Genomic DNA, 21,883 nt, shown 5'->3' with positions numbered 1-21,883 from the left:
GCCACCATCACTCACCTCTTCCTTTTCGCGCGCAATCGTAGTCATGGAATTTCGATAGATGTTCGGACAGGAGGACGCCTTCAGGCGGTAGCGGTGTGTATGCAGTAGGGCTCCTCGATAGTGAATCGAATTCTTGTGTACACGCATATCCTTCAAAAAATTGGAATACCTAGCATGGTGGTGTGAGTGCGTGTTCGAACGCTTCAGACCGCCGTTGTGTTTCGGTTCCAATCGTTTCTGTTTCGGCACTAGTAACGTGACGGCAGTATCGACATTAGGGTTGAAGATTTCGTTTTCGTACACCACATCCAGTGAGGTTTTGCGGACCGATCGACGGCTTACTTCGTCAACATCCTTTTTCGCTGGAACGGATTTCTCATCGAGTGACCACGAACTTAGACCAACCCGGGATTCTCGGAGTTCTTTCTGACGGTGTTCACTGAGATAAGCGTCTTCGAGCGAGGCCACACTCAGAGTTGCCATAGACGATCCATGATCCGGTTCACCGTTTTCAAGATAACTCGATAATTTCTCCTGAGAGTTCAATGTCTCAGAGCTAGCGAGTTTTGCATGAGCAGGTTGTTTGTCTTCGCATGGTGCCAGAACTTCCTCCAACTTTCGGAAGGTTTCTTTGGCCAGAATGGCTTGTCGAAGAGAACGGCGACTGCCAATCTGAGGATTTGGACGTGTGAGCTCGTGATCGAACTTCAAAAACGTGGGCAGTGTTAGCTCACTTGAATACTTTTTCGTCAGTGCCGGGTTGTCTGGAGCGATAACTTGGTTCGCTTCGGTATTCACGTTAGTCACCAGTGTATCCAGCAGGTGCTCTTTGGGAATGCCAGTTTCAATCATTTTCTTGATTTCATCCAGGCAAACACTAGAGTTGGAGAAGGTTTGCATACTCTGTGATCGACTTTCCAGTTTACTTTCCTCGATCATCCAGTCGGGATCACGCATGAGAGCGCCCATCACGCAAATGTTGAACAGGGTTCCGGCCAGGATCAATGTTGTGCCTCGCCAACCGAATATCTCGATCAACCACTGCGTAAACGGAGCGTACAGGAAGGTACCAATGCCTGTTCCGGAAGCACCGATTCCGGTCGCAAATGTTCGCCTTTTGTCGAACCAGAACGCGATCGCAACCACGGCCGTAACATATCCGAAACCTAGACCAATGCCAGCAAGGATACCGAACGTGAAGTACAGCTGTTCGACGGTTGTGCAGTATGCTGCAAGGACGAAACCGATCGTTGCGATGAAACCTCCCAGCATAGTCATCTTTCGGCAACCGTACCGATCCACTAGATTGGACATGATTGGTCCGGATAGCAGGGGAACGGAAATAAACAGCGAACCAACCCAAGCGGTTTTCGATTTGGACTCTCCGAAATAGTCCAACCATTCGGTGTACATCAGCCCGAAGGAAAACGAAACGCCATCCATGATCAGCGAGATCATCACCGACGAAAAGACCACCACCCAGCCATAACCTCCATCTGGAATTTTGGGTTTAGCTTTGACCGGTTCCTGGTAGGACGATAGAATCGAGTCGGCTTCCGAGTTGACGGAATTCAATCGCCTTTTCTTCTTGATATCGGCCACCGTCAGCTGAGACATCATTGGACGGTCATCCTTCTCATTATCGGACAGATCACAGAAGGTCACTTCATTGGAGTTGAGCAAGGTCGTTTTGAGTGCTTCCAGCTCCTCCTGACCGAATCGGGTATTGCCGTTGTAGTTGTTGTTATCACTAGTATAATTGTTATTACTATTATGTTGATTGTCGGTGTTGCTTCGAACCGTGACGATCTTATTGCTAGGATCGGTGATTTGAATTTCAACCACCATTTTGCTCGTTTGTGTGTGTTATTACTAGGTAATGAAATTGGTTTCGATGGGATGTGGTCCCACTAGTTGCGCGCATCAAAGGCGCTATGGTTTTCGCGGATAATTGGCGCTAACCGGAGTACCGGAGCAGTATTGTCACGTTTCGAACTAGTTTATTCAATCAATTTAAAATTCCAAACACCGGAATCCTGATGTGGAAGAGCTTCCAAATGTCGTTGGCAGTAGACGATGCACATTGATTAATTAGCTACGCACGTGATAAGATTGCAACACATAAAAAAATAGAGAGTAAGAGAGAATGATTCCGTACTGTATCGTCACAATCCTTCGCGGGAGAGATCTGTTTACATGTGCGTCTAGCGATGTGATAATAGAACTCAAAACTAATCGAACACGTCGTTCTCGGCTGGCGTGATCTACTGTGTAGCTGTTACGAGTAGCGTTAGAAAAACAACGCTGACTCGGCTAATGATCTTTCACTTTTGATATATGCGCTTACAGTAGGCTATGCTTTCGATCGGGACATACACAGATACACACACATATACCGTACTGTTTTATATGCTTTGAAGCTGTGTTCACCCGAGGGCAATCACTAATTGTTGTTGTTGTTGTGATGGGTGACTCTTTCAACTGGGCTGACGGGTGGCGATCTTATCCGGTCGTATTAACGTCGATGAAATAACTTGGCTGGATCTAAGGCGGGGATCCTTGGCGGTATAACGCTGACAATTGCTCACTGTGCTTGGAAAATCCCTGCTGCAATACATAGGTATCGCTATGAGTTGGTTCAATTCGGTTAGCACTGGTTTTCTTTTCATCAAGTCGGTTACGTTCCGGGCTGGTCAATCCTCGAAGCTGTTAATTTTATATCCTGCCGTGCTGGCGGTAAGTACGCGATAGCTCTCCTTGCCGGACAAGGAGACAAGAACAATCACTACGATTTTGTATAGCAGTTCACGATTTCACGAAACTAGTCGTGTCAGGCTTCTTTCGCCTTAGAAACGGCCCACATGGTTCTGGGATCAAACACTGGGATCGGGGATTGCTTTCAGTCGCAGCTCTGAACTGGCAATGGCAAATATTTTTTCGCTGATACTACACTTCTCGGAACGGAATACTTGTTTGATTTTGCTGCTTTCTTTTTTAAGAGAGAGAAAGAGGCAACCGATTAAGTAAGTCCCTTTTACACCTTTACGCAAGCGACGGTAGTCACGAGTGACGCGGGAGAAATCTTCGTTTCCTCTTGATTCTTGAAAGATTGTGTTTTAAACGAACGCTGTTTGCTTCCGTGCACAACAAAGCGACGAGAGCGCAAGTGTTTTGCGATGATGAGCGCGCCTGGTATTTTGTGACGTACTGCAAAATGTCTGAAAATAGAATTGAAGTAGAAAATGGAAAATCAGTCTCTAGTTTAGGTAAATTGTCGAAACCTGTATAGGAATAAAACAATTTTTTTTCAAACTGATGAAAAACATTCCATCCAGTGTCTAACCTTTCATTCATTGAGTTATTACTATGTAGTAATTTTGTGATTGAAGCGCACACTCAAAAATAATTCACGAAAAAGAAACATATGAAAACAGGATCATCGTTTGAGTATGGTTTATAAGTTCAAGATCAACAGAAGGTTGTAGAAAAAAGACATGCATGTATTGGAGACATACATAAAATTATTTGAAGTAAACAATGTGATGTATATTACAGGGGTGGAAATAAGCAAATTTTTTGATTCACAGTAAATAAAAATAGTCAGTATTATCTTTTCATATCACATATTTATTGGAGATTTTTTAAGAAATTTTGAAACAAATTATTTTTAATAAGATAAATTTTGGTTTTATTTAGAATGTAAAAATCGTTATCAGTATTACTGTCTGGTTCGGGATCAACATTTCAACAAAGTTAGGCTCGTTTTAATGCTACTCTGTGTTCATTAAACATGTTTGAAGTTAAAATACCTATCACTCCGATGGTATAATGGTATAAGTGACGTGAACGTCAAAGCTGAATATCACTCAATTTCATCGGATATGGATTATCCGGTATCAATAATTTTGGGCTCGTTGGGTAAGTTTATTTCGTCGGTCTCATCGAAATTCCATGCGTTGTGATGTATTTGAAATTTATTCAGCAATACCGTCGTAATGGAGTAATATCATCAATAAAACAGCTAATACATGCTGCGATGTATAATAATTATAATAATAAGAAAAACATATCCAATCGTTGTGCGTGCTATGCAGCTGATTAATATTACCCTATTTAGCTTGAATATCATACACAGAAGTAACAGGAGTGCAGGATTTCGCTACACCAATTCATACGCACCATTCAAACTTTGAATATAAGTTCTTGAAAATCAATGGATACCAGTTCCATTTTGGAAGTATAGCCCACTATAATTTTATTTTTTTTAATATTGATTCAAATGAGGGACAACAACAAAAAAGTTTTCTTCGGCCTAATACGCACAACATATTCAATTAACATGAATGGACATGAATGATACATTTAATTTTAAAGCTCTTTTAAAAAAAACCCTGTGTGTGATACTGTTTGAAACATAGCAGAGCGTTATATGAATAGCTAATAAGTGCAACATATCGTTAAAACCCTTCAAGTGTTTTTATATCGTGTATTAATACCCGGCTTTAACCTAATTTTGGTCGTTCACCGGATCGGCCCCTTTAAATAGTAAAAAACCGGGAAAAAACTTTGAATGGGATAACCGGATAAAATCCTAACCGGTACTTTCAGAGCAAATGTGTTGATTTTTGCATGGAAACTTTTTACGTGATTCCCTCGGCTGCGGGATTCATTGCACATTAAAATGTTATGTATTTTTTCTAACAGATTGCAACCCACTATTCAACCTACAAGTTGTTTGAGAACTAAAAGATTTTTGAATACTGGATATTGATGACGAATCTTTCATTTTTTTCTAATTGTATAAAAATTTAATATTTTTATTTTGACGAATTAAGATCGATAATATATATATATCTATTAAAATATTTTTCGGAATCAAAATTCATTCAAGTGTAAAAAATTACACCAATTATCGATATTATCAGGTTCGAAAAGTAGTTTAATATAATTAAAATTACTAACGAGATAACTATATTCAATTCTAGATAGTATTTGAATAGTTTTTATGTATGACCAGGCAAACAATTTTAAATGAATCTTAAGATGATGTTGAGATAAAAAAGCTTTAGAATGATTGAATAGTCACAGATACTTTTTCTTGCTTTTGAAAACCTAATTATTAACAATTGTGCCGTTCACCAAGGAAAGTAATTAAACAAGTTTCAGAAAACAGGGTTGGGTTTAATATTGCTACAAATTGTATAAATGTTATTAAACTGGAGCACTCGTACCTCGTTCTTGGCTAAATGCACCGAGAGCGAACGAAGCGTTGTACATTCATTTCTGCCGTGGTACACAAATGCGCGAACGAGTTTTTGTGAGAGCAGCTCTTCGTCTGCGCATGGTTGTCTTCTGAGAATGAGAACAAATTTGTCTCATTGCAATAAAAAGAGCGCATAAGGTCTGCTGCTACTCTGTGGAATAAACAATTCCCACAATTTAAAAATATAATCCCAATTTTAGTTTTGTTACCCAGTTTTTCAATTCACAGTGTTCGGTTTTTTGATTCACAATCAGAAATCTTGAATCACATTCTCGTGCGCAAAATGGGCTTATTTCCAGCTCTGGTATATTATATAATCCAATTTAATGTCAGTTGCCAGGAAATATCATGACACTATCCAATTTAATCATTGAATTTGGATCTTATATTTCTCACTTTTCACCGCATTGATCATTACCAAGGCTGCCGAAATTTCAAGTTTGTTGAAATTATTACGACCGAATGAGAAAGATCGAGCTGCCCTCGAAAAGTAATGTTGTTTTCGAATGCTTTATTCACTGACGCAAATTTCACACGATGTACAAACGTACGACCAAAGATGCTTTTACGAGGGCTACTGGTTATGTCCAGTTCATTCTGATGTTCATATGAAAATTGGGACAGGAACCAAATAAAATTATATTTTTAGTTTTAGCAAAAATACCGAGAAAATTGTGAAGGTCTTCATTGGCGATCTTATAATCTCGTTCTGTTTTATTTGTCGAAGGAGGAAGTGGCTATCTACATTTCGAGACACTCGGCGACATTGACCAGTTACTCAAGCATGCGCTGTTGGTACGTTGATGTCTCACTAGTTTGTATATTCGTTGAATTGAAGAAAGTGTTAAACAAGCACTGCAATGCAGCTTCCTATCTATGCATGAAAACAGTAAACAAAAACGTGCTTCATCTAGTATTGTTTTATTTTCAACCACAAATAACATCTTATCAATTCGTGCATGAATATTTCACATCACAGTAGGTGTGACGAGCAGACTATTTGTAACCGGTACGAAATTGAACAGTAAAAATTGTTTATACTGCAGTAGCATGTCATTATCGCATTTGCATCCTCGACCTCGAAAGTGAATCGTTTAACCTGACAGCTTTACTTGTAAAAATTCACACGTCAAATGAATCAAAAATCTATCTATGCAGTAGCATGTCATTATCGCATTTGCATCCTCGACCTCGAAAGTGAATCGTTTAACCTGACAGCTTTACTTGTAAAAATTCACACGTCAAATGAATCAAAAATCTATGAATATGTCTAACGAAATTTTTCAATTTTGTCTTCCAAATTACACATGATTAGTTAAATCTAGTATCATTTTATATCGAGTGTTAGTCATCGAAAGTACCACTTATTTTCATTTATGAAATCTTAACTAACTAACTTTTAAGTAAAAAAAATAAAAGAAACGAATACAGCTAATTTTTTATTCATTCGACTCTAAAAAACCATATTTCTGCATCGATCGATACAAGCGGCAGTCGAATGGCGCCCCTGCTGGACTACAAGGCGGATGAGGTAGAATTTCTCATCCATTATTTTTGTCACGATAATTGCTCGTGGTTAGAAATGAAGTTGCGCCAAATTTTAGTCAACAGTGACAGTTTATAATATACGATTACAATCATGCTCGCAAATATTTTCGCATTATATTTTCTCCCTAGATTTCAATCAGGAATGTTTCATTAGGAACATTACCAGCAAATTGAGTTTGAGAGTGGTTATATTATCGGTTTTAAATCAAAGCACCAGGCCAAGATAAAAGTCTCAAAATTGTAAGTGAAATGATGTAGCACAAGTTTTGAAAGTAAATAAAATAAAATTATGCAGTTAAAGCTGAACATCTCACAACAAAAACATCGACTATAGATCTGTTATCTGAATTCAATACGTCCCATCCTGGTTGCAACCAAGGTTAGCTTTTATCGTATCAAATAATGCTCTGTAGCAACTCTTCAAACGATTCAATCAGTGCCATCAAAGAGAGACGTATATCATCTCAGCAATAAAAAACCGGCACCCACCCTGGTTGCAACCAAGGTTAGCTTTTATCGTATCAAATAATGCTCTGTAGCAGGTTAGCTTTTATCGTATCAAATAATGCTCTGTAGCAACTCTTCAAACGATTCAATCAGTGCCATCAAAGAGAGACGTATATCATCTCAGCAATAAAAAACCGGTCCCACCCTGGTTGCAACCAAGGTTAGCTTTTATCGTATCAAATAATGCTCTGTAGCAACTCTTCAAACGATTCAATCAGTGCCATCAAAGAGAGACGTATATCATCTCAGCAATAAAAAACCCGGCATGGTTCATTAAAGGATCAAGAGTAAACCAAGTTAACTTGTGTAGGTAATTTGTATATTACGTACATTTTATTTGGTACGTATGTCATGGATCTATGTGTTCATATATGCAGTGCAACCAGTTTATCAAAGTGGCTTGAACGATTGACTTTCACACAATCTCTTTTAGAAATACTTTATTCTCAAATGAATGTTAAGCCTGACTTTTTGGATGAAATAACAGTTTTGATCAATTTTTCACCAACGTTTGATGGAAAATTGCTTACATTTTATGAATGTAGATTTTAATTCCCTTATAAAAAAGTCAGCAACACTGCTTCAATGCATTTGTATTAGATTGTGCTACACAAAATAAACAAAACTAAATATTTTCTTTTACAGAAGCAGTTTTCCGGAAAAATAAATAGTTTTACGACAACATTCCATATCCATTGCCTTTCGCGTGTTAAATTGAAAGTTCCTATTTTTCGGGTTTACTTATAGAATAAACGTAAATTTTTATATCGCAATAATTTCTGCAAGAGGAAATCCATATAGGAATGAGTTTGCTGCTAATCAAATGTGTTAGTGGAAGTAAGCTGAAACTGAAATAATTTTTCTCAAGCAGTTTTCAGAAGAACGGAAGATTTTTAGGCTAAGATTTTCGCTTTTCTTGAATGGAAATTTTAAGCCGAATGAACTGATTGGTTTATTTTTCAACCATATGGAAGATTTATTGATCAAAATCAGGAAAAAGAGCGCAGGAATTTGATTTTACGCACACATTGTTGACATAGCTCATACGCTTGCAAAGTGTCTTGCTCCTTAACATAGAATGGACATCAGTGCGAGAGCGAATTTCTCTCGATAACCCGTCTGAGCATCACGGGTTAGCACGCTACTGTGGGGATTCGCTCTGAAACAACAAACGAGAATGAGCGACTTCTTTTTGTGATCCTATACGGGCAGTAGATAATTGCGATAGGATCATTTTACTATTATCGCTTGTTCTAACTATGGTCATATAACTTTTCTATAAGTTGTGTGTATGAAAATGTCAGTGAATGTGCTACACAAAATAAACAAAACTAAATATTTTCTTTTACAGAAGCAGTTTTCCGGAAAAATAAATAGTTTTACGACAACATTCCATATCCATTGCCTTTCGCGTGTTAAATTGAAAGTTCCTATTTTTCGGGTTTACTTATAGAATAAACGTAAATTTTTATATCGCAATAATTTCTGCAAGAGGAAATCCATATAGGAATGAGTTTGCTGCTAATCAAATGTGTTAGTGGAAGTAAGCTGAAACTGAAATAATTTTTCTCAAGCAGTTTTCAGAAGAACGGAAGATTTTTAGGCTAAGATTTTCGCTTTTCTTGAATGGAAATTTTAAGCCGAATGAACTGATTGGTTTATTTTTCAACCATATGGAAGATTTATTGATCAAAATCAGGAAAAAGAGCGCAGGAATTTGATTTTACGCACACATTGTTGACATAGCTCATACGCTTGCAAAGTGTCTTGCTCCTTAACATAGAATGGACATCAGTGCGAGAGCGAATTTCTCTCGATAACCCGTCTGAGCATCACGGGTTAGCACGCTACTGTGGGGATTCGCTCTGAAACAACAAACGAGAATGAGCGACTTCTTTTTGTGATCCTATACGGGCAGTAGATAATTGCGATAGGATCATTTTACTATTATCGCTTGTTCTAACTATGGTCATATAACTTTTCTATAAGTTGTGTGTATGAAAATGTCAGTGAATGCTCCACACAAGGGTTTTGAAATACTGTAACCAAGTATGAGAATCATCAAGTCGAATCATCGATTCGATTTTCTGCGATAATTGTCAACTTGCGATTTTCTCTTGGTAAATTCCACCCAGCGCCGATCATTGCAAAACTGTATCAAAATGCACGATATTATCTACGTAAATATTTCGCTTTAGTATCAACTTGACTGACTAGTCCAACTTGTTGTCCATTTTGTTGAGTTTAGGATTATCGTAATGAACCCGTTTTCGAATATAATAATTTTCATCTCTTACGAGACTCTTATGGCCAATCCGAGAGTGATGCTGCTAGTGGAAATGGTGATTCCGATGTATCTTAGATTCCCCATCTGATCGCAAATCTAATAACGATAGTTACGAGTTTATTGTTTTACTAAAAATATGTACACTGGTGTGCATGTTAACAGATGTAACATTGTGTCATGACCAAAGAAATTGCGGCATACATAAATTTATGTTAAGCGTAAATTTTATTTTTTCTAAGAGTGCATGTATTGCGCACACTCCAAAAAAAATTGAATTTTACAAGTGACTTAATCCATCATACGATATAATTCATAAAGACCTAATTTGTCAAATGACGGATAATTTCATTTGTAATGACTTAATGTTAGATGAGCTTGAATTTTACTGGTTTCGAATGTAACTTGCGTTCTGCTAGCAGGTGCGACTGTATGAATTTAAATGCACCTTTTACCAGTCAAGCAGATGCATGCTTCTGTGGCTCAGTCGATTAACAGACGAACTTGCTATCCAATGATTCTTGGTTCAAGTCGCGGCGATTGCTATCAGTGTTCTTTTTTTGTCGTGAATACGACTTACTTTACTATGGGGTGCCTTTTCAAAATTTACCCTCTGAGAGAGTGATAAGTTTTTGATCGTGAATATCTCTTGTTGTATCTAACGAATCAACATAATTTTTGCTACATGCCATTGGAAATATGATCACAATTTTATGATAAAATTTTCAGTTGTGTGGCATAATCTCAAATAGTTCAAAATTCAACTTTTCTGAAATGTTTGGTATAAACGAGTATCAAAGAGGATAATTCATATGGCGCGTTTGCCTTTCTCGTATTTTGAAAGCTCATAGCTCAGTGATCTGTGGAAGGATTTATATAATCTAACTACCAATAGAATCGAAATTTTTCAACTTAAACGTGTATAGCAAAAGCATTGAAGTATTTCAATAGTACACTATTGAAAAACCTATCTCATTTGACCCATGTCAACACCAGCCAATCAGAACGCGTTCTGAGGAAGAGAACAAAATAGCTGCTGCTGTACAACAAATCGTCCGAGAAAAATGTTCCGAAAAGTGGTGAATATCGCAGTGAGTTCCTCAATTTGGTCCTTCTGAATGCTAGAAACGAATCCCTACAGCATATTGATAGTTTTTTTCAATAAATTATGCAAATCCGAAATGAAATAATCGACAATAAAATTCTGTATGCGGCCTTTTTTATAGCCGTTAGGACCGCCCATTAGTGAAAAAGCTACAACATAAAAGGAAATCTCTTAACAAAAATTGAATCAGTTTGGATTCTATCGCCACTGCGAGCAGATGTGTTTTGTGTCGTCTGCAAGCTTTCGACAAGAGCGATTACGTCACAGCTGCCAGTCATTAGCATTGGGAAAAAAACAACGGTGGAGAGCATTGCACAAGATCAGCCGTTCTAATGGCTCTAAAAGTTTTCTAAAGAACTATTAGGATTTGTTGTTTGCAAATCGTAGGGAAATATCCTCAGTTTACTGCAAATCAAGAACAGTTTGATTAGATTTGTGCACTTTTCGCTGTGTGAAATTCACAGTAATCGAGATCAAGTGAAGCTTTCTTTGTTTTTGCGAAAAATGTGAAAAAGGGGAATGCGTGCATAATTCATACAATTGATATTCGAAAGTGTTAAGGAACATGTCAGTTGTTTTCGTATTCACGGCATCCAGTTATGTCTCTGACATTACCCACCCGCCTTTTTTATTTCAATAAATTTTATGTCATGGAGTTTTGGACACAATATTAAATGTTCTTCCACGTAAATTTGCGTGAGCTGCGACGCTCCATTCATGTGCTTCTAATAAGATGTAAAATCAGAGGATTTTTTTTAAAGTTTGGAGCATTACCGATTAAAAAATCTTTGCTCCAAAGCACTATGATCGAAGGACATTAGTTGTGATTTCTTATAGATGATTCTGGGTTAAACAGTCTTTAATTTATCCTGTGGCAGCGCACTTAGTGAAAATTTAGTGGCAAATCCAGACGTACACTCTTAGAAAAAAATGAAACTTACACTTGACGTAACTTCAAGCATGCCGTAATTTCTTGAGTTATGACGGAATTAACATGTGAAAATTTATTAACATGTGAAAATTAATTTTGTGTCTGTTTCGATGTAAACTTCAGCTAAATTAGCTGTGAAGTCAATGATATGATACAGTTTTACATGCTTTGAATTGTAAAATTAAGTAAATTCTATAGATACGTGAATTTACACGATTTTTTCTAAATGTGTATATTTTCAGTAAAACAATAAATTCGTTACTATCGGTATGTTTGAGTTGTGAATTTACGTGGATTGCGACACTACTTTTATGTGCATCTATAGAGATGTAAATTTACCGGATTCTTTCTAAGTATGTAATCAATTACAAATTAATGCAGAACCGGTACCGAGCTCACAAAAGTGTAGCCTGAATGGTTCAAAGCAAACTTTGTGCTGGAACTTTGGATCTTAACAGGATCTACAGTTGAGCAATTGATTAGGATAAAGTACTGAGTGATGTTCATTGAGACATTAATTTCGTCGATTTATTATTTTTTAGTTCAGTTTTCGCAATGATTGGGTGGAAATATATATATTGGGAAACCAAATGAATGAGAAACTCACAGAAAAGATGTTTTTTTGGTAAAAGATACGCTCAGCGACAGGACTCGAACCTGCGTTCTTATGCAGCCCGTGCATACGCGTTTACCATTTCCGCCACCCTGAGCATGAGCGGAGAATAGGTATAGAGCGAGAAGACTAGTGTTTGTTGTCTGATGAACAAAGAAGATGTTTGGATATATGGTCGTGAGGTGGCAAGCATATGAACGGATTGCATAAGAATGTAGGTTCTATTCCTGTCTCTGAGCGTATCTTTTCCCGAAATATCATCTTTTCTGTGAGTTTCTCATTCATTTGGCTTTTCCAATACATGTTTCCACTTAGGCATTGTCAAAACTGATGGATTTTGTTTTTTTCCTAGGAAATTGACAAGCTTTTCATCACCAGCGAATCAATGGACTCGAAGCTGTATCAGAACGAGCGCCTGAAGAAATCGATACAAACTTTCTACATCTGGAAGAATGTGGTCACAATTCCACTTAACCTTAGTAAGTAATGAAGTTGTGAACAGATTCTTTTTCCACCGGGGTGGTATCGTGAAGATGAGGAGAAGGGCTACGTAGAAAACGGTATCTCTCCTAACCCGCAATTCGGCCGAGCATTTTATCGGCTTATTTGTGAAAAAAAGATAACAACTTTGCTACGTTTCACAATTCAGGGCGACAAAAACAAAGTTGCGAGAACGAGAACAACATTCTGATTATGCAAATTTTGTTGTGCTAGGGGATCTTCAATGTGCCATTTTCATCTCTGTATATTAATCGAACATCGCTATATGGAATATTTGTTTACATTCGTTCACTTAACATGTCTCGATGGATAAACCTAAACGATCCATGCGATCGTGAATTAAAACATCAACATTGAAATCAATCATCGGAAATCGGCTTATGGGCAAGAGCTTTCGCTTTTGATTGGATAAACATCCGCAGTTTATAGTCACTTGGGGATCCTTTCATAAGATTGACGTAGACCTCCCAGAAGTATATTAAAAGTGTTTTCAAATGCGTTCAATTTGGATAGCATACATTGTTGAGAAGTTGATTAGTTTGTAGCAATCCACGCACACATTTCTTACAAACTATCAGACCATACCCACATTATCGAAATGACGGAATGAGTAATGAATTCTTACTCGACTGCATGATTTTTCAATGCTCGATCGGTTCAGTGCTAGAATTTTTGCATGAATTAGGTTCTCGATTAACCTGATTGACAGTGACATTAGAAATGTCATTAAATATTCGCTCATTTTATGAATGTATTAGTGTAAAAGTTAGGCGACTTACGCCATTTTACTACACTCTAGCTAGAGAAATGGATGATGCTGATTAAAGTAGGCCTTTTAGTTAATTTCCACCGAATTTCAATAGTTTATGCTGGAATTATAAAAAGAACTGGTTATTTACTAGTTCTGTATATCCGAAAAACTTGAAGATTTATTTTATACTAGCGGACCCCTGCACACTTCGTAGCGCAATAATATTAGATAATATTAGATGTAGAAAATCAAAACTACTCAACAATTTTAATGATTATTGAAGAAAAATATTGTTATAATGCTCAATGATAGTGGCCCCAACCTTTTTATATCGCGGACAACAGGTATATATATAAAACTGATGGTTTACCGAAACGCAAACAGGCAGCGTACAATTTACCATCCGAAAAAAAACTCTAAATTCACGCTACAGACTCATAACGATTATTGACGATAATAGAAAAGTTAAACGGATGAGAAAATGACGTTCAAGTTCAAATGACACATCAGTGGGCATCATTGGAATGCGAGGAATGAAAACTTTCTCTTCTTCTAATTTGCCATTCATTTTACCCGTACCCGACCAAAAACCCGTCGGGTACGGGTATGGGTCGGGTTTCGGGTAAAATACCCGAGACCCGACCATCTCTTTATTTTATACTAGTATAAAACAGGGTTGCCACATATAAAGATTTTATTTCTCCTAAAAATACAGATTTAAATGTGACGAAAGGAAATAATTGTTTAACACCGCTCAAAATCCACGTTTGTTTAAAAATGGTTTTTTTTAAATCAAGTACGCCCCATTTTTTATGTTCTCTGCAAAATACGCCTCAAAACAAGATAATATTAAAATCATTGATTTCATGAGTAAGTAAGAAAGTAAGATTCCCTCCTCTCGGTGGCCCTGGTCCTATGTATAACCTAGTTTTGTTAGGGGTATTGGCAAAAAGTGAGGTTAGCTGTGACGGCAAAACTCATAGTTAAATTTAATATAAAACTCTTTATATAACTTTAGAGCTGATACCATGATCTTATGATGATCACTTGAAACTACAACCATGATCTTTTGATTTCCACTTATAACTTATAGCGACACTGTAATAAACGGAAGAGAAAATTAACAAATAGAAGCCTTCATTTGCAGTTATGCTTTTTAATCACTGTGGGCAACATATATCAAAGCCAACTATGGCAGAATATAATCCTAAAATCACATGACTTAGGGAATCAAATCACTTTTCAAATTAAACACAGTTACAATAATATTTACTCCGTTGATAGAACGATGCGACTAACCCGGATGGACTGAAATCTATAGGGTGTAAGTGTCTCGTTTTTATCGGTTGATTAGGGGTAGGCCACTGGTGAAAAATTCGAAATGTTTTATTCCTTTATAATCAGTCTGGAAGATATACTATCCGCTAATCATCATGCGAAAATAGCAAACACGTAGTTTTTTTGTATACCGGCTCATTGATAACAGAAACCATTCCAGTCGTAGCAAGCCTTCCTTCCAGTAACGTAAATGATTGCGTTCGGATTTATTCGTTTACGATGCACCTCAAATCAGTCCGTAGCGCTTGGCCTTGCAGGCGGAACACCGTAAACCGCAGTATGACGGCTGCGATAAGCCGTCCGTAGGTTGTTGTGCGACGTACGGTCGGCATTTGGTGAGAATTCGCATGGATTAGTCCCGGATCTTTGACCGGAAACTTCCAATGGTAACTAGTTATTGTTGTTTTGATTTCTCCTAATATGGGACATTCGCTGATTTTCACGTTTAATTTTTGTTAAAGGAAGAACCAGGGGCTTCACTAGCGTCAAATATCAAACGTATAAACGAGTAACTTTGATACGGGAATTACCTCGATGATATAACATAGATATAACGACGTCGTCATAACTACTCTCTTTAACCAAGAATGAGTCCCACGGTTTCTGTCTTCTTATCACTCGTTCAGTTTCACAATGCAATAAATAGTAAAATTATTTCCTTGCCTTTGTACACTTGTTTTTATTTACTATCTTCATCCTTTTACAAATTGACGATAACCTCCCGCGAGTTCATTTCAAATTTATTTGTAACCAAACCAACACTTGAAGCGCTGGCGAACACAAAAGTAGTATTGAAAAATGATTTAGTTGATAGTTGTCCTTTCTCTTCGAAAGGATTTTCCTAAATCCACACATATCTTTTTTTCTTCGTACAGAAACTTTTTGATATTCTTAAGTTCCGTCGCTATTAGAACAGAACTTATCACACGTTCAAATCCGTTTCCGAAATTATTGTAAGACAGTTACTGAAGCAGTAACTGCCCTTTACTTCCACGTAGCTTCCGTTTACATTTTTGTATCATTTCGATTATATTCACTGCGGCCAAGTCGAAAACAAGCGCCGAATCACTTCAGAAAAAAAGAACAGAAGTTCTCTAGAAAAAATCTGTAAAAACACGCCAGTTCAGGAGAGTTTTCTTTCGCACCCAAATTGTGACTGACTCTTGGCGGTTCAGATTGAGTTTTATGACTGTTTCACCCTGTCTCAATCTCTGGCAGACGAGAGTAAAAGCATGATCATTAATTGCTATTACACATCACTGAGATGCTGTTATCAATTCGCAAACACCGCCGGAGTCCGGAGCACCCCGTCTAGACAAGCGTCACATGGTCTGCGTAATAACCATTCAAAATAACGTGATAATTCCTTCCCGACGAGATTTGTGTGTATTTGTTAGTACGAGTTAATCGGTGCAAAGTTGAAAAAAAAAACACAAATAGTCTCCCAAAAATCTAGACTACCTAATGTTGTGATTGTACCTTTCTCAAGCAGTCCTAATGAAATGAAGAAGAATACTTTCAATTTTGACCCCTTTCCTTAGAAATACACGTAACTATTATACACTAAAGTATTATTTCCATTACTTGCTGCTTTTTCGAACACTTGTGAAGGTCACAAGTAGTGAGCAAATAACGCGTATGATTTGTACATTTTGCTAAATGGTTCAACAGTGGAAATTGTGACATATTTCTATACGATTTGGTTGGTAAAGGCTGGGTAACGCGCAACACAGACCCCATTGATGTCATTAGCCTCTTCCCAGTAACTCCTATCCCTACCTCCCATCGGAACCGGCTGGGCTGCGAGCAATCTTAGGGAAGATCGGGTAACCAATCCCGGTGAAAACTTCGGTCGTAGGCTGACAGGGAAGGTGGGGTTTGCTTCTGCAAGCCTGAGCGTCTGTTCTCCAGGTTAGGAGCGGCTCACAACAGCGTCTGTTCCCCATGTTAGGGGCGGCTAATCGACGTCCGAGTGCCAGTGAAGGACTCTAAGCTCAACTGTGGTCCTCCGGAAATCCTCATCGATTTTGCCGCCTCCAAGAACATGGCCATTGGTAGCACCTTCTTCCAACATAGCCTCCCTTATCGTTACACCTGGAGATCACCACAGCAGACGGAATTTCAAATCGACCAAGTTCTTATTGATGGAAGGCACTTCTCCGACAGTATTGACGTCAGGACCTAACGTGGCGCTAACGTCGACTCTGACCACTAGCTGGTGATGGTGAAACTGCGCCCAAAACTCTCCGTCATCAACAATGCACGGTACCAACTACCGCCATGGTACAAGATAGAGCGATTGAAGCAACCGGATGTCTCCTCAGCATACGCGCAGAATCTCGAGGCAGTGTTGCCAGACGAGGGCGAGCTCGATGTGGCTCCCCTGGAAGACTGCTGGAGTACAGTAAAAGCAGCCATAAACAACGCAGCCGAGTGTACCGTCGGGTACGTCGACGGAACGAATGGTTCGACGAAGAGTGCACAGTGATTTTGGAGGAGAAGAACGCAGCACGGGCGGTAATGCTGCAGCATGGAACCCGGCAGAACGTGAAACGATACGAACAGAAGCGGAAACAGCAGATCCGCATCTTTCGGGAGAAAAAACGCCACCTGGAAGAAGCGGAATGCGAGAAAATGGAACTGCTGTACCGCTCTCAAGAAACACGGAAATTCTACAAGAAGCTCAACAAATCCCGTAAGGGCCCTGTGCCGCGAGCCGAAATGTGCAGGGATAAGGACGGGAGCCTCTTAACGGATGGACGTGAGGTGATTAAAAGGTGGAAGCAGCACTTCGATGAGCACCTGAACGGTGCGGAGATCGTAGGCATGGGGGTTCAAGATGACGGGGGAAACGACTACGTCAGTGCAGCAGAAAACGGAAATGATCCAGCTCCCACACCGAGGGAAGTTAAGGATGCCATGCACCAGCTCAAAACCAACAAAGCAGCTGGTAAGGATGTCATGGCAGCTGAACTCATCAAGATGGGCCTAGAAAAGTTGGCTACGTGTTTGTACCGATTAATAGTCCGGATCTGGGAAACCGAACAGTTACCGGAGGAGTGGAAGGAAGCGGTAATTTGCCCGATTCACAAGAAAGGCGACCATTTGGATTTTTTTTTATTTAAAATAAGACAGACATTTTCAATACAATTGTTTTTGAGTGATTGAAAGATTGAATACAGTACTCTCCAGCATAGTATTTCGGCTCTATTTGTTTAAGCACGATTCATTTTTGGAAATATAATTGCTTGACAGTGCGTGTTAAACTTTATATTGGGAATTCAGCAATGTTTTCTAATTCAATGTGAACCATACATTATTATAACTAAATCATTTGTAACTGTCTTCAACTACAACCACCTAAAAAAACTAAGTTTGCATATTATTCAAATATATTCAAGAAAATACGTATTTTGACTCGATTGGTTTCTAGCACGGTTCCTTTTTAGCAACATAATTGTTACTTGTTCGACTGTTAAACCTTAATTTTAGACAAATAGTCAGCAAAAGAGACAAAGACAAAATCTCAGATCAGCGTCTGACGGCGAAGCAGAAAGTGAAGATAGACTTGCGATGCGGTGTGTATTGTTTTCTATCGGATGGGTTTCCATAGAAATAGGACTATTATTAAATGCTGTGGTGGACGAGTAGAGCGGGGCATACTCGGTTCTTCTAGTCAAGTAGACTGTCTCTTCATGTGATTTCATATCCAGAATAATTTAATTGGCAAAACAATTTCCCCGATTAGGAGCTAGCTACGGGTTCGAGTCCCGTCCCTGCCAAAACATTTTCGCGGTTTTCATTACATAATTGCATTCGCATGTAATTTTTCCCATCTGTTTTGCTTGTTAGGTACTGATAAAATTTAAATTCAGAATACTGTGTTGAGGAGCATTGTATTAAATTTGTCAATCACTCAGAAATGATTGTTTTGAAAATTGTGTGTAATTTTGACTCCAATTTCATCGTTCAAAACCCCTCGGGATATGGCGAAAAAATCGACAACACAAAAATATTTTCGATATCTCCGCGAATAGTTGACGGATTCTTTTAATCTATGGCTTGTTTGGTTGGTATTACATTAAAGTATCTAAATTTGATTTGCAATTTTTAACATAAAAGTTGGGATAACTCGAAAAGTAATCATCATATCCAAAAACAATAGTGTAGATACTTCCAGAAAAAACCTTTCATTTGCAACTAATTTGGTCAAAATTGGTTCAGCCATCTCTGAGAGACACACCTCTTTATATTACGCACACATACATAAACACCATCAGACATTTGCTCGGATCGTCATGCTGAATCGATTGATAAAGTTAGAGCCAATTCTATACCTATTTTTAATATTCATCGAAAAGGTAAAAGGTATCATCTCACTGCCAGGTGGATAAAACACCTTTTTTATATAGTTTATTCAGCCCCAGCTTTAACTGCGGACCGGGTTGGCGGCTCAATGTATAGGGCACTTGTCTTACAAACCAGTTGTCGTGTGTTCGAGCCCCGACCTGGAAGGATTCGTAGTGTCAGTAGAATCGTAGCACCAGCCATGCAATGGTTCTGTACACTCTGAATCGGCTGCGAAGTCTGTTGAACCAGAAGGTCAAATTCCATTACAGGAATGTGATACCAAGGCTTTGCTTTTTAACTGCGGAGAGTCGTAGTTGATTTCTCTTTCATCTTTCGTAGGGATAATATTTTAAAGTATATCACATCAAAGTTCTAGGATTGAGTAATTTGAACAACAACAGCATGTTATAATTATTAACAAATCTGCAATACATGTGAAAGTTACTCATTCTCTAGTGATAACATGTATCAAACTAATAATCCTTGTTCCCTAATTAAATCAGTATTCGTGTGATATGAATCGGTATTGTTTAGCTATGCATTTGGCACAACATGATTAAAGGTTTTTGTTTTTGAAGCAAGTTTCTTCAATAACATCATTTCTAGTTTGAGCATGACCTGGCCAATGTTAATGCTAATACAATTTTTACTTGAGAACATTCGGAGGCATGGAAAAGACAGATGAATGAAATAGCAGGAAAAACGTGTTTTCCTATCCATGGAAATTGTTTTATCAGCTAAATTAAGAGGTTTTAAATTACGCAAATGATCAACTTGGTGCGAACCTCCGTTTGCGAACACTTTTTTTACGTTACCTCTTTTTACGTAACTGTTTTAACGAACCAAATCCCAAATAACGTAAACTTTTTTTACGAACCAACTTCGTAAAAAGAGGATTTGGCATCCAATGAAAACAATTTCCGGCTCCATGGAAATTACTACAATATGAGTATTTTCGGGACGGGATTGATGAGTAGATGACGGAAAACGATGTTTGAAGTGGTTCGGAAATCCAAGATGGCATCTTCCGGTTCTTTGATATTGCTTAAAAACATTTACAATATGGGTATTTTCGGGACCGGTTTGATGAGTATAAACCGGGAATTTATGTTTGAAAGCGCTTCAAAAATCAAAATGGTGAGTTCAGTTGTATCGGTATTCTTTGACGATCATTACGATAAGATTATATATCGTTTAAAAAGATGTTATGCTTCTGACAAAGGTTTTATTGTTTTATTCATTATTGTTTGAATATTGTACTATATTTTCGAAATGACCATAACAAGTAGACGTCTGAACAGCTATAATAATTTTATATTGTTATAGTTATATTGTATGTTTTCAATATTTTATTGAACAACTGGAAGTCTCAATCTAATATTTGAAATCATCCACAAACATTAAAATTTGGTTTCAAATCAATGACCGTGTTCTCCATTTTTTTTTATTTTCAGTGTTACACTTATAATTTCAGTTGTTGTAGTGTACGTGATAAGGTCGAAAAAAGTACTGTTACTCTCATCACGACACATTAGTTTTTATTTAAACTTGTCAAAATCTCACGTCAACTGGCCCGTCGGAATATGATTTAACATTTTGTAAGCCATTGAGAAAAAGGGATATTATTTGGCTCAAGTGGTAAGAGTCAGTTAGACAACCACATGACACTGAATTTCTAACATTTATGAGCGATTTCAGAAATAAATAGCAGATAAACTGGCAGGATCGACTTTCTCCGAATCGGATGAAACAATGTACACCTCTTCAGTACGACAATCTCTTCTTCCTGATAAAGGAACCTTTTTGACTCAATATTAATTTTTAGAATGTCGAAATTTAAAACAGTAATTAACCACTTCAAACATCGTTTTCCGTCATCTACTCATCAATACTTTTCCGAAAATACCCACATTGTAAGGGTTTTTAAGGAATATCGACAAACCGGAAGTCGCCATCATGCATTTCCGAACTACTTCAAACATCGTTCTCCGTCATCTACTCATCAATTCCGGTTCGAAAATACCCACATTGTAAGGGTTTTTAGGAATATTGATAAACCGGAAGTCGCCATCTTGGAGTTTGAACCGATCCCAAACATCATTTTCTTGCAACCACTTATCACATCCGTTCCGAAAATGGCCATGTGATTGGGAGTTTCCACATTCATTACACAAAACTTTTTTTGCGAATCAAATCCTAAATAACGTAGACACTTTTTTCCCGAACCAAATCTCAAATAACGTAAACATTTTTTACGAACTACCTCCATTTACGAACCCCCGTTTAGTTCGTAAATGGAGGTTTCGGTGTACCATTCTTAGTCTCGCTCTTGTGACATCCCCTCACAATAGAACATACCGCACACAACCACCAGTCTAATTTACCTTCTGTCCCCCAGCTAGACACTGATATGGGAGATTTTTATAGAGACTGTTTTCGATTTTTAGTTAAATTAATTAGGAAAACGAAGTCCCATTTTTATGGTATTTTTTTTGCAAATTTTCATTTCTGCTATTTCATTCATCAGTCTTCCTCTAGTTTGTTTCCTCGTCGGTACTGCTGATAACACATGAACTAAGTTCAGGAAGACTTATACGTCGAGACAAAAAGAATTAAGAAAACGTCGCCGTTCGAAGAATGTTGATACCGGTATTGATGAATACTCTATCCAACTATACCGAACGTTGACTTT

At 37.9% G+C, this 21,883-nt stretch overlaps 1 protein-coding gene across 6 annotated transcripts in view; it reads right to left on the bottom strand.

Moving 5' to 3' along the window:
• Nucleotides 1-21,883, bottom strand: part of LOC131439041 (monocarboxylate transporter 14) — a 67,153-nt gene that overhangs the window by 22,112 nt on the left and 23,158 nt on the right. For 4 of the 6 annotated variants that reach the window (XM_058609564.1, XM_058609559.1, XM_058609563.1 and 1 more), the window contains exon 2: nucleotides 16-3,218. In XM_058609564.1, coding sequence (XP_058465547.1) covers nucleotides 16-1,848 — 1,833 coding nt within the window. In that variant the 5' untranslated portion in view covers nucleotides 1,849-3,218. Of the gene's footprint in view, nucleotides 1-15; nucleotides 3,219-14,776; nucleotides 14,795-14,972; nucleotides 14,993-21,883 lie in introns of those variants that run through there. The other 2 variants (XM_058609560.1, XM_058609561.1) reach the window with 2 other exon arrangements.

This window comes from Malaya genurostris, chromosome 3 (assembly GCF_030247185.1).
Source record: "Malaya genurostris strain Urasoe2022 chromosome 3, Malgen_1.1, whole genome shotgun sequence".
Classification (NCBI taxonomy): Eukaryota; Metazoa; Arthropoda; class Insecta; order Diptera; family Culicidae; genus Malaya; species Malaya genurostris.
The sequence above is the reverse complement of the archived record's forward strand: the minus strand, read 5'-3'. Positions and strand labels throughout refer to the sequence as shown.